The sequence below is a fragment of the Chelonoidis abingdonii genome, chromosome 1 (assembly GCF_003597395.2).
Source record: "Chelonoidis abingdonii isolate Lonesome George chromosome 1, CheloAbing_2.0, whole genome shotgun sequence".
Classification (NCBI taxonomy): Eukaryota; Metazoa; Chordata; order Testudines; family Testudinidae; genus Chelonoidis; species Chelonoidis abingdonii.
In genome coordinates this window covers 49,949,178-49,970,942 of record NC_133769.1, presented here as the reverse complement: position 1 = coordinate 49,970,942, position 21,765 = coordinate 49,949,178, and the positions used below count along the sequence as shown (strand labels likewise).

Here is a 21,765-nt window from a genome sequence, read left to right as displayed (position 1 = left end):
GTCTTCACAGGGTCAAAGGGTTAAAACAACAGCACCTCCTTTTCCCAGTAGTATTTTGTGTTAGCTCAAACAGTGAATTACTTTAGGTTGCCTAGCAAGAACTAAGAGAAATGGGTGAGACCATTTAAAACTTTCCGTCCAACTCCTTGCTCTAGTTTTTGGGGTGGCCTTTTTGCCTCTCTGCTCCATTCAAAGAGCAGCTTTGTGTTTATCCCATGCAGAGCCAGGATTTGTGGAAAAGTCTTGTGTTCAACATGTCCTTGGAGAGATGTCCAAAACCAGGACATCTGGGAGGAGGGTCAGTCTGGTCACTTCTGTCTTTAGGAGGATACAGGAAGGTGTGATCTGTTAGGAGCAGGAGGGAAAATATAGGCCACTTGCTATTAATAAGGGATTAGAAAATGTTTAATGAGAACTGGCAGGATGTTCAAATTGCAGAAGATGAGGTTTTGGTGTACATTTTGTGCCCCAGAAGGGAAATCTTCAAAGGAGGTCAGCAGCACAGATGCAGAGGAGTCCAAAGTTCCTATCTCAGTATGGGAAGTTCCTCTCTCAAGGGAACAGAGGCTGAGATGGATTCATGTTCAGAGGGGGTACAGCTGAGCACTCTACCCCAAAAGTGCAAGGGTAGGTGTATCCTCTGCTGGAACTATTTGTGCTCATTGCATCTCTGTGTAGATGTTTTGCAGACACTCCTAGACTGGCCAGACTACAACTGCAAAATAACCCTGCTTTCGAGGACAGAAGAGAAGAGAGGCTAAATTTGTTATATATTAATCAAACACGAGTTTTAGAGGAAGTGTAGTGGTAATTACCTAAAGTCATTACCCTCTGATGATTATTTGATGGTCTATATGAAACAAGCTCATTGTCTAAAACAGTTCTTAGTGTGCAGATGTCCACATCACATCACAATAACAGCGCTAAAACTGATCCAGTAAAGCACTTCAAACATACAAACTGAAATCAGTGCTGGACGAGGTGGGAGGAATCAATAGCCCTGAACCTGGGCCCACATGTCCCTAGGCAGTGCTCAGACCATGGTCACTTGAATGACTGGAGAAAGAGGCCAGCAAAGCTCTAGCTTGCAAACGGCCCTGCCCACAAAGCTCCTGACTGGGGGAGAGTCCAACCCAATTGATTGGCTAGGAAGCTCTACTTAGGTCAGAAAGAGGCACAAGAAGTTGCCTGAGCAACTAGAGGAGTCCTTGGCTAATGGTTGCTATAGAGCCTGCCTACTTGACTCCTGAGCCCTGCCTCCCAGCCTGTTCTTGGTTCTTCCTTATTCCAGACCCCCATTTGTTCCCAGTTCTTGATTTCCTGCCTCACTCCGGGTCCCTGCTCCTTATCCCTGATGATGACTCCAGCTTCAGCCCCTGGCTTGGCGCCTGGTTTTGATTCCGGCTCTGACCTTCAGTTTGGAACCTGACTCTGGCTCTTACCTTTGGCTTGGGGCCTGACTCTGACCCTAGCTCTAGTTCCAGGCTGCTGATGCAAACCATTAGGCATGACCGCCCATGCCCCATTCCCTAGACCAGGCCTAATTTGGAACCCCTCCTTGGCAGTATTGCTGTAGAGATGCATACAGTTCTACATGGTTAAACTACCTTCCATCACCTATATATGTGGTTGTTTCTTCAGGTCACAGTTAAAACACATTGATTGGGCAGCAGGGGGAAGCTGGCACTGCTACAACTTGTGCTGGAATTGTTCAGAGGATCAAAAGAATCTTAACTTTCTAGTGCTGCCAATGGGGGTCTCTTCATAAACACTGCAATGAATAAAATGTTGGATAGGTTGGAAAAGGGCCTTAAATGCCTTTGACCATTTATCCAGCACTGACTGACTGACAAGCCTCAAGGAATTAGCTTATTTACGTATTTGGTTGCCTTCTCTTTGATAATATTCTGTTCATAAGTAATATAAGGTAAATCATCTGCACCATGAGAATTAGAATAACTATGTTGTAGTAAAAGCTTATTCTGGCTTGCTATTGAAGTCAAAATAGATGGATCAAACTTTAATATCCCCCACAAAAAATTGCTTTTTAAAAAAATCAGTAAACAAAAATTGAAAGAAAAAAAGCACAAGCTCAATACTGGTTTCAAAAGAGAGATCCATGATATTTTGCTTTCTTTGTATGTGTAGTCATAGAACATGTTCCAGTAGAAACATAGCTAAACTATTTCCAATTTTAAAGTGGTTATAGATCTTTTAAAGGATCCCAGTTTATTATCTATATTATTTCACCAAAATGGAAGATGAAACATCAATAGTAATGGAATTATCAGTTAATAGATTACTATTGAATTGTCAGTACATTGTAGTTATCTTTTCTAAAGATTAACTTAAAATATATTGTTCAAGAAATATTTCCAGTGGGAAAAAAATCCATGTATTCTCCATTAATAATCAGAAGATAATTTTTTAAAAGTCTGCAAATGCAGCATCTATTCTAATAATGTTCATGATAAATATAAAAAGAGATTGAAAAGAATAATGTATGAGCAGTAGATGATCAAAATAATCTCAGCCTAAGTAATTATATTGACCTGGTTTTATTTTTAATCTGAATCAGGACACAGGTTCTATCTCCCTCACTTCTTTTCCTGCTCCCCCCCCTTTTTTTAAAAACTTTTTGTCACTGAAAAAGGGGGAAGGATAAAAATGGGGAGGGAAAGAAGGAAAAATCGGGGGGGAAAGGGTTGAAAATTTCAAAATGTTGTGAACACTCCTTCCCAGTTTTTTCTGTATATTTTTGCAAAATATACTATATTTGGGGCAGATCTAAGTGTAAAGCATTTTTGAGACCTTCAGATGAAAAGCACTGTAAAACATATTGCGTGTACTATACTATATCTTAATGTAAATGCTTACATATATCTACTTATTCAATAGAAAAACCATCATTATCTTCTGGGCATCCAGACAAAATATACTAAAATAAATGGGAAATATTCCCATAATGTTAAGAAATCATTATCTTCCCTGTGGAACGTGATAACTGGTGAAACAATTACAGTTTGAAACCTCTAAGTACTTCTGATCAAATGCATTTGGGTCCACTTGCCAAATTATTTTTTTCTGACAAAGAGCTTTGCCTGCCTGTGCCCTGCTGAAGAGACACTATTCACGTCTACTTTATTTTCTGACAGACATTTTCAAGAAATGCCTCGTACTGTGAAGCACAAGATGATGAATATCGTCTAGAGGTTACGACTCCTTTGCAACGGGTTGACTTGTATATGGGGCAATTCAACAGTGTCCTGCTAACTTCAATATCCGTCTTCACCAAAGGGAATCTTACTGTTGCTAATCTGGGAACATCTGAGGGCCGCTTCATGCAGGTAAATATAACTGTAACATTAGCACACTTTAACGTGAGCGCAAAGAGTAAGCAGGATAAATTAGAACCATAAGAAGCTGACTATAGATAAATGGGGTTGGGGAAAGAGTGGGGACAATATAGCCACAGATTAATGCAATAATGGAAAATTAGGTGAGCTGAATAAATTGGAGCATCTGTAAGGAAACATAAGACAGACTACCCGATACAGCATCTCTGAAGGAGTTCATCACAAGACTCAAGGGTTCTATAACTTTCTTATTTTTAGCCCTGTAGCCATGGCAGTAAGGTTAGTCTATCCCCTTTCTGGTCTCACTGAGTGCACCCCCTTGGATCTTAGGCCTCTTGCTCTTACCTTTTTCTGTGTGAAATATCACAATTGTCCTGTTCTTAGACTGGGACCAGGGTCAGGCTGCTCCACCTATATTAATCACTTAACACTCTGCAGGACTGATTGGGTTTGGGGCACATGCGTTTCCTCCCTTCTGGGACTTGTGATCAGTATTATAGCACTGATAGCTTTCTTAAAACAAAATATTCTTATTTAGCAGTCAGAACAAAGCATTAGAGGAAAAAGGAGGTTAAAGGAAGAAAGAGCTTGTACCAATAATGGCAACCTAGGCCAGGCTTAATGACACCCCCCACAGGTTCCTGTGTCTTCCTGTGTCTCAGTCAGGTTCCCTGCCCTCTAAAACACAGAGAAAATGTCCTTTTAAACCCTGCCAGTGTTCTTTGTTCTCCAGGAGGGTTCATCAATTGTTGGTGGACTTTGGCCCCTCCTGGTCAAATTAGTTCCATAGGCTGTCTGGGGACTCTACTGAGTCATCAGAGCTAATAGTTCTGGCATTTTCTCTTTACCATCCTTAAGTGGAAGCTGACCAGAGGAAGTGGAAATGGATCTTGAGCCACTTTCTCCTTCCCATCTGACCCATCCCAGATGGTCCCCCTATTGGGAAGCATTTTAATCAAAGATATTTGTTCAGAAAAAAAACATGCCAGAGCCAGGCCACATACATTATCAACAGATTGTTGAAGGGCATTCATGTACGTGTCATATTTGCTGTCCTGCCCCCCTCATGGGCTGAAGGAATCCCACCGCCCTACCAAGGTCTCCTGCAGGGGTGAATGCTGCTGCTTACCCTCTCTGCCCTATGGGGGAATGAATAGATGGTACACGCTGATATCCCTGCAGAGAGGAGAAGTTGCTCCTGCTGGTCATCCTTTAAAGAGGGGATGGGAATGGAGGTCTAGGAAATAACCTACTGGAAAGGACACATGGGACACTTTACAAAAAATCAGTATGAATCTCATTTGAATTTAGCATAAGATGACCGGACAGCAAGTGTAAAAAATCAGGACGGGGGTGAGGGGTAATAGGAGCCTATATAAGAAAAAGACCCCAAAATCGAGACTGTCCCTATAAAATCAGGATATCTGGTCACACTAGTAAAATATGAAGTGATTACGCTGTAATTATTACTAGCAGTCCCCATGATGAACTCACTGCTTTAAGGATGGAAATTGCTTTCATACAGGGATTAGTGGTTAGAGCAGAGTCCTGCAAGCCATGGGACCCAAATTCTATTCCTGAGGATAACCACTGACTTACTGTGTAATCCTGAGCAAGTAACTTAACCTCTCTGCCTCACTTTCCCATCTATAAGCATGAACAATAATGCTTACTGCCCTGTTTGTAAGGTTCACTGTGGGACTTCAGTGGGCTTTGGTAAAGCTCTTGGTGATCTCTGGAGGAAAATACAAAGCAGTACTTTTATTTATTTTATTTTTACTATGCATTCATGTCTTGAACCAGACTTTTTATTCAGGATTTTGTCCATCTCACAGAATAATAAAATATAACAATTAAAATAGTTCCAGTCTACATTTCCCATTCTAGGGCCAGGCATAGATGAAAAGAAAGGCTATTGTGTGAGCTGCGTATTGCCATTAACAGAAATATTCACATCATTGAATTAGATTGGCTTGAGTTACAGGGGGAAGTTATCATGAAGATCATACTATAATAACACTCTAAGCCTTTCTTTATCCTGAACAGCCTTAGGGTCTAGTACCTCCAACAGCAGGGTGAACACTCAGACAGCCTTTAATGACTGGTAACAGCACATCTGTGTAACCAAACTTAATATTTCTTGCCTTGAAAAAAGGTACCATGTCTCCAGGATACAGGAATTACAGCATTTTCCAGAATGTAATACACACAAATTAAATCTTTTTTTACTCTACTAATAGTTGTCTGGGTATTACTTCCAAACGTGTTCATTAGCAAATTTTCAACTAAAGCAGAATTGCAATAGAGTTTCTATAGTAATCTGTCTGGTATTTGCAATGAATAGAAATAAATTTATAATGTATGGGCCACTTATTTTAGTGTTGCTGGGATATAATTGATAAAAATCAGGATAACCTCACAATGCAACAATCCAGTGTACCATTCAACTTCCCAAATATTGTATTCAAATTGTATAGTGAAAAGCCACATTTCATAATAGTGATTTTATTTACCATACCTACCTTATGGCTAAATTTGCAATGGGCCTCAACTTGCCCGGTCTTTGTACACATCCATATTTGCTCTCACAAGTCATTTGCACTCATTTAGTGCACTGGCATTTGTGTATATAAATGATTGAGGCTCTGATCCTGCACCATAGAAGTAAATGGGAGTTGAATCAAGCCCTGAGGCACTTAACTTTAGATACCTGCATTTGAAACCATTTCCATCAGTGTCTTGGTAGCCAGCCATGTTATTCTTATTCTCTTTTTTCTTTCTCTTCCTCTCTCTCAGCCCTTCACTATTTCCTCTGTTTGCTCACTCCCACTTTCATATGTATCCTGTGTCTCAACCTCTCCTCTCTCTGATTCTTCATTTCTGTCTCCATCCACCTTCCCTGTGCTCTCCATACAGTTGTACTAGAACACTATTACAAAACAAATGTAATCTCTAAAACACTGATTTTGTGGCACAAATTACTATATAGTAGTGGTGGTGGTTGCTGCATTTATTTATTTAGGGATAGAATCTGATACCTTTACTCACAAGGTACAATACCTTATAGTAACTCCTCACTTAACGTCCTCCCGCTTCACATTGTTTCAAAGTTACATCGCTGCTCAATTAGGGAACATGCTCATTTAAAGTTGTGCAATGCTCCCTTATAATGTCGTTTGGCTGCCTACTCTGTCCATTGCTTGTAAGATTCTGTGGAAGAGCAGTGACTTTACAAGGGAACATTGCACAAGTTCCTCTTCTCCGCCTTCTCCCCCTCTCTCCCAGTGCTTTCCCCACTTCTTGGTGGTGCTTAGGACTTTCTGGGAGGGACGGGGAGAAGCGGGGAAGTGCTGTGTCTCCAATCCTCCCCCTCCCTCCCAGAAAGTCCTGAGCCCCACTAACAGCTGTTTGACTTTCAGGAGTGAAGGAGTGGGGATGCGGCATGTTCTGGAGAGGAGGTGGAGTGGGGGTGGGAAGAGGTGGGCCTGGAGTGGAGCGGGGATGGGAAGAGGCGGGCCTGGAGTATTCCCAGCAAAGTCGGCACCTGGTCTTCTCCAGGGAAGCAGCCGCTTCCTTACCTAGCGTCCTTACCTGCAGCGGGCTGTGCCAGTGTGGGGTAAGCCAGAGGCACTTCCCAACCACAGTACAGTACAGTATATAATGCCTTTTGTCTTCCCCCAAAAAATTCCTTGGAACCTACCCTCCGTTCCCCGTTTACATTAAATCTTATGGGAAAATTGGGTTTGTTTAACACTCTTTCAGTTAAAATTGCATTTTTTAGGAACATAACTACAACATTAAGTGAGGAGTTACTGTACTTCCTGAGTGGTTCCATTGAAGTCAATGGGATTACTCATGAAGTAAAGTGCTACTAAACTAGAGAAAGAGTATCAGAATGTAGTCATATTTTGTTTGTTTAAAAAATGCATCTGCATGTGGCCCAGAAGCTTATATATTTGATTGAGTCAGTAAAAGATATCCCATTCTTTACCTTTTGTGATTTTATTTGAGGATTAACTGGTTGAAAAAGAGACACATTCTCCTGCACTAAATGTAGAAAGTTGTGCATTTTTACTCAGCCAACTAAGATTCATTAAATTGATCTGTATGGTCTAGATCAGAAAAGTAATTGGAGTGAGTGGGAATTCCGTGTTCTCAAGCAGAGAAGTCACAGCCTATTGATGTACTAATGTTTTGATCAAAAGTGTTAAACCTGTGTTGGACCATGAGTAGTTTGGAGTTCTTAGTTTACTAAATACTATGGAGTTTCTGTTACAAAAAGGAACAGTAATAATTTTTCTAAGACAGCTGACACGCATGAGAAGGAAAAGAAAAATGGTTTGACTTCCTTCCTAAGCTGGAGTCTGACAACAAGCTTTATTTAACAGTTTTTTTTTCTTCTGAGTGGTTACAGCTGTTTCTGCCTTTCCTATTGTCCTTGTTTTGAGCGTGTGGCTGGGAACACAAGCCATAAGTACAGCTGTTGAGTGCAAAGTGAATCAGATATTTCACAGTGGTTATTTGATTATAAAGTCACATTGGAGATGCTATAGTTATGGAGCCAGATTCTTAGCTGGTGTAAATCAGTCTAGCTCCACTGAAGTCAGAAGAGCTACACCATCTTTCGCCACCTGTAGATCTGGCTCATTACTGAAAAGACTCTTTCATTATAAATAATTTGATTTTCTTTTTATAATTTCTATGGATAATATCAGTTTATTTTTAGTCTTTTTTCCTATTTTTATGTACCAGTATTTCAATTTTCAGTTGTTGGACATTATGGGGGGAGGGGTCTCAGAGAATAATTTACTGTCTTTGGATCTTGAGATTCAAAAAATTAAAGCTTTATAACCATTAAAACACATCAATATCACATGTCAAAATATACAGTGTAAATACCCTTAAATCAAACTCTAATAAGTTCTCAAACAGCATTTTTCTTTTTTTGCCTGTTGGTAAATTCTGAGCAGTTTGTGTTTGTACAGTGAGGTTTACCGACATTTACCAAAAAAAATCTAATCTTCCCAAGCCTAATAATAAGCCTCTATTTTCAGGCAGTTAGAGCTTGTCACAAAAGTTACTATAATAAATTGGGCTGAAATTTCTGGACTCCAAAGACAAACTTTTTTCCGTTGAGTATGATAATGTTCTGTTTGACCATTTTTGAGCTCACAGTATGAACAGTCTATTTCACTGATGGGAGATTTTGTTGATTTTTGGGGCCGTGGAGGAAGGCATAAAAATGACTTATTTTTGAATGCTCAGTGTAGGCTGCTGGCCTGTTTCCCCAGCCCAGGAGAGTTGAATCCTGTCACGAGTCTAGTTCGGACTCTTAGCTTCATTTTCTCCAAATAAGACAAATTCAGCATATCAATCATCAGTTTCCTTGGAACCCTGGAGGATCTGCAGCAGGGATCAGTCTGTTCCCCACAGATTGTCTCTCTACCAGCCACTTGCCTGAGAGTCACACTGCCACCGAGCCACTCTGCTTCCTGTAGTGCTTTCCCCTTCCCCTCTCTCCACCGTACCCCACCCTACTGCACCTCACCTCCCCATCCTATCTCCCATGCCCCAGGGTCTCCTGCAGGAGTTTCCTGGTCCTTGCAAATCTCTACTGCAACTGTGGTGCTTGCTATCTTTTAAACCACCTGTTCCCTAGCTGATCAGACTCAGCTGAGCAGTAGCTCATCCATCACAAGGGAAGGACCTATCTTCACGTAGAGGGCCAGCCACCCTATGATATTCAGATTTGCAATGGACTTAATTGTCAGTGAGAAGAATATGTCTTTGATGTGCCTGATGAAATCTGTTTTGGAAGCAATGAGATTCCCAGTGTTTGGAAATTGCACACCTAGCATGCTCACTATGAGTGAAATTGACCTCACCTATGTGAAGCCCAGGAAAATGAGCTTCGCGTAGGTGCCCTACATGTGGAAGCACATGACGGGAAACCTTTCCTTACAATTCATGCAACCTCTCAGGGCAGTAGGAACAGCTGCAGTTCCCTATCCTCCCTCTATATGGGGCTTTGGCAGAGCAGCCATATCATTCATGGATCTACTGACCCTTGTCTGCTGACAAACCCCACTCCATAGCTGAGAGAGAACCACGGCAGAACCCTGCCCTCTGGTGCTCACGGAATGGAGAGATCTTGACTGCAGACTGTCTGCATTCTGCCTGCTTCCTGCAGAGGAACAGCAACAGTGCGACTGCACAGTAAGCTCTCTGGGGCAAGGAACTTATCTTCTGATAGGTTTATGCCACACCAAACACACTGGTGCCTTGACCCTCATTAGGGCCTCTCTGTGCTACTTTAATACAAATAGTTAATGGTAGGCCCTGGGCAAGGGGGAATCTTTTTTGATATACATTTTCCACCATATTTTTGATAGCCAAACAAGAGGTGGAGTTTCCACATGCTGATCCCAAACCTGTTTGTTTTCAGTTCAAAGTATGTGGCACTCATGTTTGACAAAAGCCTTTTCCGAGGACACCACCCCAGGTTAAAAACTAACAAACAAATGAAAACTCTTAGCACATGCAGGTCTTGCTCTCCGTACCTGAGGAATAGAGAACTGCTATGGACACTGCATGCTTGTTTTCAGTGCTTAGATATCTACATGCAAGAGAGATACTTCCGGAAGAAAGCTAGATAGAAATAATCACAACTGTGTTTAACTCAGTGATTACACTTGAGGCCTGGCCATGTATCCACTGAAGTCGAGAATTGCCACAGAATTCAATGGGAGCAAAATTGGGCCTTCAGCACTTAGCATCTCACAAGCTGTGATCTGCTTACATTGAAGTAAGTCATGGCAGAACTGCCATTACTTCAGTGGTGAAGGCAGGCCCATGGTATATATTCATAAAAGGCAATGGTTCAGAGTAATGATGTACAAAGCCTTTCATCTGTAGGTCAGTCATTCAAATCCAATGCATATGTAAAGTAACAGGAAATCATTACTATCTTTTGGGTGATCAGTGGCTTTTGAGATTGTGGTCTCCATCCTTTTTCTACTGGTCAGGTGTACATATAACAAAATCCACCAGTATGAATGGTAACCTCTGTTGGTAGCATTGGCAAAGAGACCAAGGAGTAAATGAACACAGAGTGTAACAATGCCGGCATCCTTAGAAGTGGTCCCTCCAGAAAGGGGTTAAGGCAGTTTAGTGGAGCCATGGAAAAACCTCCCCCTGCTCAAAGCGAGCTTCCTATATTACACCTGTTTGTTATACCATGTTTTGTGGCTAGAGGACTTAACTTTCCAGAGTTGGCAATCTGGCACGTTAAAAAATAAATATAAAACATAAATATATGCATTTATGTGAATGTGTAATCAATCACGGTGCTTCTTTCTGTTTTTAAACCAATGAAATTAAATGTCATAATCTATACTAGTAAAGAGTTATTAATATTTTAAACTCACTTTTTAATATTTAATGTGGTTTTGAATAGTAGTTCTTGTTTCTGTGGTAGAGAGCATGCCTAGCTAATCCCAGAGTAAACTCAAATAGTAAGAGAAAAGAGAGGAAATCTTTATACTGAAGTTTAAAATTAACACCTGGAACCAAGTTACTCTTTTGAGAGAACACGTTTTACTGTTCAGTTCCAGTAGAAAAGCTTATACCCTTCAAAGTGGATCCATTATACTCAATGGATTACAATGATATATATGCAGCATCCAGAGAGCTACATGTGTGCCCTTTACAAGGCTATGCTGCATATCCTGGGGCGCTTGGGGGTTACATAATAACATTAACCCTGAACCTATCTCTGCTGGATAATGGCCTACACCTGCCAGACATCTAGGGAAAACTAACAATATGATACTGAGACTGGCTTGTTTTAAGTAGCCTCTGATTTTTGCAGAAGATATTCTGACACGCATACAGTAACATTTGTAACTCAATCCTACTGACTAGCAGGACTGATCATCAGAATGAGTAAATATATATACATTACATGCATGCTTTTGTGCTCAAGTTATTATGGTCTTAATATGCAAAGCTGTGTATAAATTAACCAAACGTCAGGGCTTCTGACTGAACATTGATTGGTTTGTGATAATGAAATAGAGTTTAAAAGAATGCACCTGATATCCATGGACATAAAAATGATGATTCATTTCCAGTATAAAGGAGATGCTAATTAATCTATTGACTTCCTGTCTTCAAAGCCTATCATCTTTAAAGCCAGCATCACTGAAATACTCTGGGCTGTACTGGAAGGCTACTACATATATTTTCAGTGCCTATGATTCCTTTTGTGTGTCTCTTTTTGAATGTTGGAAGTAAAACATAACCACCTTCAAAGCTAGCAGTGTAAATTGAAGTCTATAGTTCAGTCAGTGTACTGGTGAATTATCCATATGCTTCAAGGATGGAGGGGATAAAATGTTATATATTTGTATTTGTCTTGAGAGGCATGCCAAGAATTGCACTGCTTATTGTCTATGAACGTGCTTTTCTGGAAGGCAGCTGGCACACGTGTTCTCCTGCTCTTTGTGTACTCTGGGGAGATGTTTGATTTCTTCTGAAAATGGTATATGTGTCCCAGGAGATAGACAATCAGATTTGTGATTTTTAGGGAGTAATCCTACTCTTCTACTACCCCGCTTCCCAGGGTCATACCACAGCCGCACCTCCCCGTCCCACTGCATAGGGAAGAGAGGTGCTGAGTAACTGCACAGGAATACCATGCAACCCAGTTGCATGATGTAGAGCATACCTTAAGAGTCTGTCTCTCTTGCTGTCTCTCTGTAGGATTATGTAAGACAAGGTTAGGCAGGCCAAGGAGTTGCTATCAGGTGGGTGCACAGCTGGGTGAAAGAAAGTACTCAGAGTACTTATCAATTATTTACAGTCAGACTGGGAGGGTGTGTCTAGTGCTGTCTCCCACAGGTCAGTCCTCAGTCCAGTACTATTAAATATTTTCATTAATGACTTGGATAATGGAGTGGAGAGTATGCTTATAAAATTTGCGGATAACTCCAAGCTGGGAGGATTTGCAAGAACTTTGGAGGACAGAATTAGAATTTAAAACACCCTTGACAAGTTAAAGACTTGATCTGAACTCAACAAGATGAAATTCAATAAAGTGCAAAGTGCTTCACTTAAGAAGGAAAAATCAAATCCCCAACTACAAAATTGGGAATAACTGGCTAGGTGATAGTACTGCTGAAAAAGATCTGGGACTTAAAGTGGATCACAAATGAATATGAGTCAACAATGGTTGCAGTTGCAAAAAAGGCTAATGTCATTCTGGGGTATATTAACATGAATGTTGCATGTAAGACGTGGGAGATAATTATCCCTCTCTACTTGGCGCTGATAAGGCCTCAGATGGAGTACTGCATCCAATTCTGGTGCCACACTTTAGGAAACATGTGGACAAAATGGAGAGAGTCCAAAGGAGAACAGCACAGATTATAAAAGTTTTAGAAAACCTGACATATGAGGAAAGATTTAAAAAAAAAAACCTGGACATGTTTAGCCTTGAGAAAACAAGAATGATGGAGGACCTGATAACAGTCTTCAGATATGTTAAGGGGTGTTATAAAAAGGACAGTGATCTGTTCTCCATGTCCACTGAAGGTAGGACAAGAAGTAATGGGCTTAATCTGCAGCAAGGAGGATTTAGGTTAGATATTAGGAAATACTTTCTAACTATAAAGGTTTTTAAGCTTTGGAATAGGCTTCCAAGGGAAATTGTGGAATCCACATTTCTGGAGGTTTTTAAGATCAGGTTGCCTAAATATCTGCCTGTCCTGAATGGTCAAGGTTTATTTGGTCCTGCCTTAGCACAGGGAGCTCCACTAGATGACCGCTTGAGGTCCTTTTCAGACCTACATTTCTTTGATTCTATGGACTTGGCCAGTAAGATCACAAACTACACAGATATGTTAGCCCCAATTTTTTGTTTATTTATGTATTTTGCATCTCTTGGCTACCTCTACAGTTCCTTAGTTACAGGCTTGGTCTACGCTACATTGGTGAGGAGTGTGGAAAAACACCCCTGACAGACACAGCTGTGCCAACAAAACTCCCAGTGTAGATGCAGCTATGCCAATGGAAGAGTGCTTCTGTTGATGTAGCTAATGTCATTGAAGTAGCTAATGTTCCTGCACCTGCAGAAAAACTCCTGTGTATACTGTGTTTACACTGGAGGCAGTGATGACATAGTTATGCCAACATCAGCTCTGTAGTATAGACATAGTCGTAATGTTGGCTATAGATCAGTTGCATGGGTATTTCACACCATAGTCCCAAGATTGGAGGGAGGCATATTTCTATTCCTCCAATCTCAGATCACATCACCAAGTAGAAAACCATTTTACTCAGGCTTTGAGCAACTGATGTGAATTTTATCTGTGGTGAATAATAGATCATTCAGTGTTTTAAGTACCAGACATTCTCTAGAACTATAGAAATAGGGTATTATTTATTTAGGATATGTCTACTTTTTGAGCTTGAGTATAATTTCCAGCAGTGGGAGGGGGTAGCTGCCCCCAGTATGATCCTGTTTGAGATGCTAGGTATTTACTTGGGTGGATAACCCCTCCTACCACTTGCACTGCCATGAATGCACTTCTATTTTTAGCATGCTAGCTCTGATGGAGTTAGCATGCTAAAAATAGAAGTGCATTCATGGCAGTGCAAGTGGTAGGAGGGGTTATCCACCCAAGTAAATACCTAGCATCTCAAACAGGATCATACTGGGGGCAGCTAGCCCCTCCCACTGCTCGCACTGCTTCAACTACACTTTAATTTTAGCATGCTATCTCAATCAGAGCTATCACGGGTATGTCTCCGCAAACTGGAAGTTACACCTGCAGCACAAAGTGTAGGCATAACCGGAGACTGTAAGCCCTTGACGCAGGAACTGTCTTTTTTGTTCTGTGTTTGTACAGTGCATAGCTAGCACAAACAGCTCCTGGTCCATGACTAAGACTCCTCAGTGCTGTCGCAATACAGATATTTAATTACAGTAATAATAATACCATTTCTTATATTGTTCTTTGGCTAAAACCCAGAAGTATTTAAGGGTTAACATTGTTGCTCAATCAGAAAGAATGTTTGGCAATAAGAAGAAGCCTGGATTAATGATAGAAAAGAATACTTAGCATTTTATAGCAGTGGGTATTCGAGAGGAGACATGGCTAATGATCAACTGAAAAGGTATTTGCAGCTGTGGTGTTACCTCTGCTCATATAATACTAACATTAATCAAACTTTTCCATGCAGCTTTGCAGTTCATTCCATTTTTCACTGTCCTGCATATAAAAACAGAGCTCATCCCCTAATATATTGTGCCAAAGATCATAGATCTGTGTCGCAGAAAACCATCAAACCTTATTGATTTCTAAAAACTGCATTTTTCTGTGCTGTGAATCAAACCTGAATGGCAGTTCTTTAACAAAAATAGCTTTACCTTAAAGAAAAACTTCCCCTGTTATTTGTTTCCGCCCAAGAGTCTAAACATCCGCAGAGTGTGAAACACTTATCACCATGAATTAACTGGGAACATATTTTATTAACGTTTTGAATTATAGCAAAGTGGGCATTTCTATGGCTAGTTCTGGAGTTGGCCATCTTGCTGAAAGACAATGGCAGTCCTTGAAACCCATGTCCTAGCTCAGGGGCCACCCTGAGCCTGAGAAGGAGCCAAAATTTGCCAATGTACATTGCCAAAGAGCCACAGTAAAATGTCAGCAGCCCCCCTCAGCTCCCGTGCTCCCAGCTCCTCCCGCCCACCCGTCAACCCCGCTGATAAGCACCTTCCCCTCCCGCCCCGCACCTCCCAATCAGTTGTTTTGTAGAGTGCAGCTGGCTCTGGGGGATGGCAGGCTCAGGGGAGTGGGTGGAAGGGATGGAGTGAGGGCAGAGCCAGGGGTTGAGCAGTGAGCACCCCCCGGCACATTGGAAAGTTGGCGTCTTTAGCTCCAGCCCCGGAGTCGGTGCCTATACAAGGAGCCACATATTAACTTCTGAAGAGCCGCATGTGGCTCCGGAGCCACAGGCCACCCTGTCCTAGCTGTTTTAAGATTGGCTTACCAGTCAGGTGAAATACTTTAATAGTCACAAAATAAACATTTTGTGTATTAGGTATTTTAAAGATTATCAGACTGCTCTAAATAATGAAATCCAATGAGTCTCACTTTCATATCAAATACTGATATTCTAAATTCCTCACATAAATAAATAAATAAATAACCCGAGGTGTAACTTTTGGAAACAAGTACTCTTGTAATCTTTGTTTAAATGAGCCTCTGCCCTTGTTGCATGATGGTATCACCTTCCAGCTCATGCTGTATATAATTATGGGCCCAGTCCTGCACATTTTTGCTCTCGGAGATGGTGACTGAAATCAGTGGGGCTACTCATGGTAGTAAAGTTAAGCATGTGCCTATGTTTTAGCAGGATCAAAATCATAGACCTGGATTGTCAAAGGTATTTAGGCACCTAAATGTGGAGCTAGGCATCTAGTGGAATTTTCAAAATCACCTAGGTACCTAACACCTGTTGAAATCCCCTGTGGTTCTACTCAGAGTAAACTGCATGCACCCAAACAGCAGAGAACACTGCACTGCAGAAGTCTGTCACCAGATCAGGAATGGATAGCAGTGACATATGAACATGAGGTTCTAACCTCAAACACACTTGTAGCCCTATCCTGGGAGGATCTTACCTACCTCTAACAGATACCTTTTTTACACTTTAGCAATTCCGCTAATCATGCCAATAGAGTCTCACTGAACTAAAAATAACGAGGAGTCCTTGTGGCATCTTAGAGACTAACAAATTTATTTGGACATAAGCTTTCTTGGGCTAGAACCTACTTCATTGGATGCATGAAGTGAAAAATACAGGAGCAGGTATAAATACAGGAAAGGATGTGGGTTGCTTTACCGAGTGTGAGGTCAGTTTAATGAGATATATCAAATAACAGCAGAATACCAAGGGAGGAAAAATAACTTTTGAAGTGTTAAGAGAGTGGCCCTCCAGATGTTTTAATCCGGCCCTTGAGCTCCCGCTGGGGAGCGGGGTCAGGGGCTTGCCCCGCTACACATAGCTCCTAGAAGTAGCGGCATCTCCCCCCTCCAGCTCCTATGCATACGAGCAGCCAGGGAGCTCCACATGCTGCCCCCACTACAAGTGCCACCCTTGCAGCTCCCATTGGTCGGGAACCACAGCCAATGGGGCAGCACACAGAGCGGCCTGGCCACGCCTCCATGTAGGAGCCAGAGGGGGGACATGCCGCTGCTTCTAGGAGCTGCTTGAGGTAAGCGTCCCCCAGAGCCTGAACTCTGACCCCCTCCCATGCCCCTGTCCCAGCCTTGATCCCCCTCCCACCCTCCAAACCTCTCAGTCCTAGCCAGGAGCACCCTCCTGCACCCCCAACCCCTCATCCCAGTCCCACCCCAGAGCCCACACCTCCAGCTGGAGCCCTCATCCCCCCTTGCACCCCAACCCCCAATGTCATGAGCATTCATGGCCAGCCATACAATTTCTATACCTAAATGTGGCCCTGGGACCAAAAAGTTTGCCTAGCCCCCTTTACAAAGAGGGCCTTTATTGCTTCATAATATATTTCAAAGGTGATCAGTGCAACAGCACCAGTTAGTACTAACCATCAGACAGAGAAAATAGTGCGAATGTGGGATCACTGTTCAGTATGCACACAAGTAACATGCAGTCTATTTATTGATCTTGAGAGTTTTTCTTTTTTAGATAGTGATTTCCCGTTCAGAAGCTACTTCACCACATGTGAATTTTCCCCTGGACTCCCACCCAGTCTCCCCACAGGTTATTATTGACCATTCATTAGGAGCAGATGGCTATACTCTAGTTGTCACCGGAATGAAGGTGAGTGGTTCATAATCTAATCACGCTTTGTATTATGTAAACCTGCATTCACAGTATCAGCTTTACATAAGAGTGGTTAGTCAGTACGGTATTTTGAGTTCTCATAACATGCAACCTTTGCATCCTTTCCAGTCTCTTGGGTATGTTGTTTGTTTCCTCAAAAGCTTTTTTTTTTCTATTAAACCAACAAGTAAATTAACATTGAGAAATGTGCAAATGATGTGAGAATTGTGATAGAAACCGACAAAAAGCCAGGAAATGCAAATTTAAGGCTGACACCCTGTCCTGAATTCAAGCTCTTGTGAAGAAAATACACAATAGCTTGAGTAAAGAATAGTGTTTAGAATTTCCTGGTCTTTGTAAATTGGTATTGTAACATTATAACACTATTTAAATGGAAGGGTTGTGGGTGTTTAAAAGCAGGGTCACAATTCATATTAAGATTACATTGAGCAATAGCTTGTCAAAGGTTAATTAATGATTGATTAATAGATGATATAAGTATGTTACAGGCCTGAGTACTTTGTGTTATAAATGGTTGAAAGCACATCGGCAGAGGATGTTATAGATGGTTATAGGCAACCTCTTGACCTGTTGAATTCTCTAACATCTATAAGAATTGATTAATCATTTACTGAAATATCGATTAATCGTTTACTAATCCTTTAAGACTTATGGTAGATATAAATGTAATCTTCAAACAAAGTATGATCAAAATAGGCTTAAATGTAGCATGGAAATATGGTGAAGTAACTGTATATTAATGAAAGTCATAAAATGAAAACCACTTGCAGAGCATCTTTGCTCTAAAGCTCTTAATATGGGTTACAGATAACAAATAAGCTTCACAATATACCTGTGAAGTAGGTGTTATGTTCATTTTACAAATGAGTAAACTGATTTACATTGGCTGAGTTTTCAAGTGAGTTAATGTGAAGCTGGGAGACGAAACCAGGTGTTCTCCTGATACTCTGTCCAAGTTCTAATCACAAGACGGTAACTCTTCTTTGTAAGCAACAGCTGTTTGTTGTGACTATCGATATTATCAGTATGGCTTTAGAGTTTAAGAGTGAATTTAGGAATGTGCCAATTAAATTACTATAAATACTCATTCGTAAGCCAAATAGTTTTGGTAAAAAAGTGATGCATCAAAGAGCGGGGGTCTACACCAAAATTTGATGATTGTAAACTCTATGGAATCATTGAATTGACTATCTAATACATTGTCGTTTTGTTTACTTGGAGTGTCTGCAGTCATGGAGCCCCTCAGCTCCCTGTGGCTGCAGTTCGCCATTCCCACCCAATGGGAGCCGCAGGAAGCCCCATTGGCTGGAAACAGCAAACCGCGGCCACAGGGAGCTGAGGGGTTCTGTGCCTGCAGACGCTTCAGGTAGACAAAACATTCTGACCTGCCAGCAGCTTGCCCAACCTGAAATATAGGGTTGGCTTATGAAAGGATCATACAGTTTTTGCTATTTTTACTTATCCATTTTGGGGGGTTGGTTTATAAACGAACGGACTAATGAACGAGTACTCATCAGATCTTCTAATTACTGAACTAAACTATTGTAGAGGAGTAGTTTTTACATTTGAAGCCAGAGTAACATCATCATACTTTGCATAAATAAGGAGTTTCTCCTTGCTGGTTAAGATATTTATGTAAAGATCTGTGTATAATTCTCTTATCAATAGATAACCAAGATTCCCTTGAATGGACCAGGCTGTGATCACTTCAAGTCCTGCAGTCAGTGTCTTTCAGCACCTCCTTTCATGCAGTGTGGCTGGTGTAGTGATCGGTGTGTGAGGTCCTGGGAGTGTGTTAAAAGGATGTGGACCCAGGACACATGTTTGCCAAGAGTTTATGAGGTAAATTTATCTCAGAGGTAGGACTGCACATGTATTTCAAGCATACCTGTCCAACAGAATGTACCTGAGGCTTCTTGAGCCTTCTGAGCCATGGAAGTCTGCAGATGCTAGCTTTGCAGCTAGCCAGCCTATGCAGTGAAACGGGCAAGCAGCCTTTTCCCCTTACAAAATCTCAGAGCTTTTCAAGACCAGGAGTCACAGAGCAGTGTGATGAAGAGAATTTGTGTTAATGTAGTTGTTCATTCCTGTTTATGCTGCATTCCAACCATGTCAGGATTGGTGATGTATTCACATTAGGATCTGTATAAACATATAGGAAGGCATGGCCCTGCCCCAAAGAGCTTACAGTGTATGAATGCAAATTATACGTGGACTACAATCAAATAGATAAATTTTTAATATACTTTTTTTCTCTTTTTTAAATTATGATAAATAAAGTTTCCACTGTCTTTACCTTCCCTCAGCCTAATTACCCTTAACTGGCTGCTGACCTCATGTAAGTAAATTCCCCACATTCTGTGCTTCACAGCTCTCCCATTCTGGATTTGTCTCTCTGCCCTCTGCTACCATTTACTGTCTCAAATGTGGACCTGGGCCAGGGTTTCAACTGATCTGTTTGTGATTTTAAAAAAGGAAATTCCCTTCACCTGGTGGAGAGAAGGGGAGGGCAAGTCAGCTCTCAAAGCCTTCCTTGTAGGGAGAATGAGTAGAAAGACGCTTCCTGCTCACAGCTGCTGGAGACGATGTGGAGGAGTTCCCCATCCCATATCACATTTTGATGGATGGCTCTGTCTCTTCTTCCCTCTCACCACCCAGGGGCGGCTCCAGGCCCCAGCACGCCAAGCGCGTGCTTGAGGTGGCAAGCCGTGGGGGGCGCTCTGCCGGTTCCGTGAGGGCGGCAGGCAGGCTGCCTCCTGCGGCTTGCCTGCGGAGGGTCCGCTGGTCCCGCGGTTTCGGTGGACCTCCCGCAAGCAAACCGCTGGAGGCAGCCTGCCTGCCGTGCTTGGGGTGGCAAAATCCCTAGAGCCGCCCCTGCCACCACCACTGCTGCTTTTTGGTTTGTGGCACTGATGAGAAAGAAAGGGAACATCTTTGGCCTGATGGCATCCTCTCTCTTCCTTACCTAAGCTCTGTAACAGAGCTTCTGACCAAGGAGACATCTTTAGGCCAAGTGCTTTTTCAAACATCTCCCCAGTCTTGACAGTTTCTTGAGTGTCATTCCCATAGACCTGGTTGCCATGTGCATGGCCTTGGGGTAGGGAAGAGTCTGTGACTCTGTCCCTGGGAAAGAGGACAGCTGAAAGCGGCTTTCAGTTGTAGAAGACCCTATAAATGTTAAAAAGTACACAAGAGCAAAATTACACTGATAATCAAAGAGCCCACTAGCTCGTTGCTGTTTTCATTTAGCTATGGTTAAGGCAAGATTTGTATTGGCTGACTGTGCATTTAACCAAATCGTTTTGTGTTAAGTGTGACACAATTATGAAGGCCTTGTTTCATGGAGCAGTTAAGACACTAGTAAATGGAGCAGAGATCAAGCATAAAACCTGCTTGTAGCATTTATAGCCATTGTTTTTACTGATGTATACAGTGTTAAATTCTTATTCCTTTTGCACATCTGAACTTATAAATAGGGATGAAACTTAGAAACTTGAAAGACTAAGCACAAAGAGAGAGACACTTTTTAAAATAAATATTTTACTAAACCCAGAAGAGATGGGTGATTTCACATGCTGCAACTGCTTAAACATAATATCCAAGCAAAGCTGCTAAAAAAAGTTTTAGTTTTGTTAATAACCTATTAAAAAAAACATTTTAAATGGTGGTTTTTCTAGTCTACATTTGTGTTTCAAATACAAAGTCACTCTGGGGGTAAAGTAGGCAAAACCCAATCAACAAACAATGACATTTTAATGGGAACCAAACCTACAAAAGTTTTATTTATGTTTATATTAGGATTATGAATTCCAAAATTATTATGGCACTGCTTCTCCACTGTCTTGTGCAGTCATTTACATCTGTGCAAAGGGCTGTAAAATAAGAATGAGAATGCTTTACACTCGTTTTGTAGAAGTGCACAACATTCTATGGCCTGTGTTATACAGGCCAAACCAGATGATCTAATGACCCTCTGACCTTAAAAATTATGAATTTGTGAATCACACATGTACATGGGGGCATAAAACTGGATACAAGGCAGTGGAGAATCAAGCCCAGAGAGTCTCTATTGCCATCATAATTAAATATATACATATGATGTTTCTACAAGACCAAACTGTTCAAAGCTATACAACATAGCTTCTCTTGTGCATAGGTTTTGATTTTCAGATATGCTGAGCACGTACTTTGACTTTATACAGAGTTGAGTGTTGCCATAAATAGATAGCTAAGGGTTAATGTTTCTTTTACCTGTAAAGGGTTAACAAAGGGAACCAAACACCTGACCAGAGGACCAATCAGGAAACTGGATTTTTCAAAGAAGTTGGAAACAGAAGGTAAGACGAAAGAAAGACCCTTTCATAGCTGAGAGACAAAAAAAAGACTCAGAGTCCAAACTTCCTCCCTGACTTTGAAAAAGCTTTTTCAAAGTCAGGGAGGAAGTTTGGACTCTGAGTCTTTTTTTTGTCTCTCAGCTATGAAAGGGTCTTTCTTTCGTCTTACCTTCTGTTTCCAACTT

General features: G+C 41.5%; 1 protein-coding gene across 1 annotated transcript in view; it reads left to right on the top strand.

The window, feature by feature from the left end:
* The window catches only part of MET (MET proto-oncogene, receptor tyrosine kinase), a 134,953-nt gene that overhangs the window by 56,637 nt on the left and 56,551 nt on the right, over positions 1-21,765 (top strand). The window contains exons 3-5 of the mRNA XM_075065491.1: positions 3,156-3,347; positions 17,088-17,222; positions 18,915-19,088. Of these exons, the coding sequence (XP_074921592.1) occupies positions 3,156-3,347; positions 17,088-17,222; positions 18,915-19,088 (501 nt within the window). The remainder of the gene's footprint in view (positions 1-3,155; positions 3,348-17,087; positions 17,223-18,914; positions 19,089-21,765) is intronic.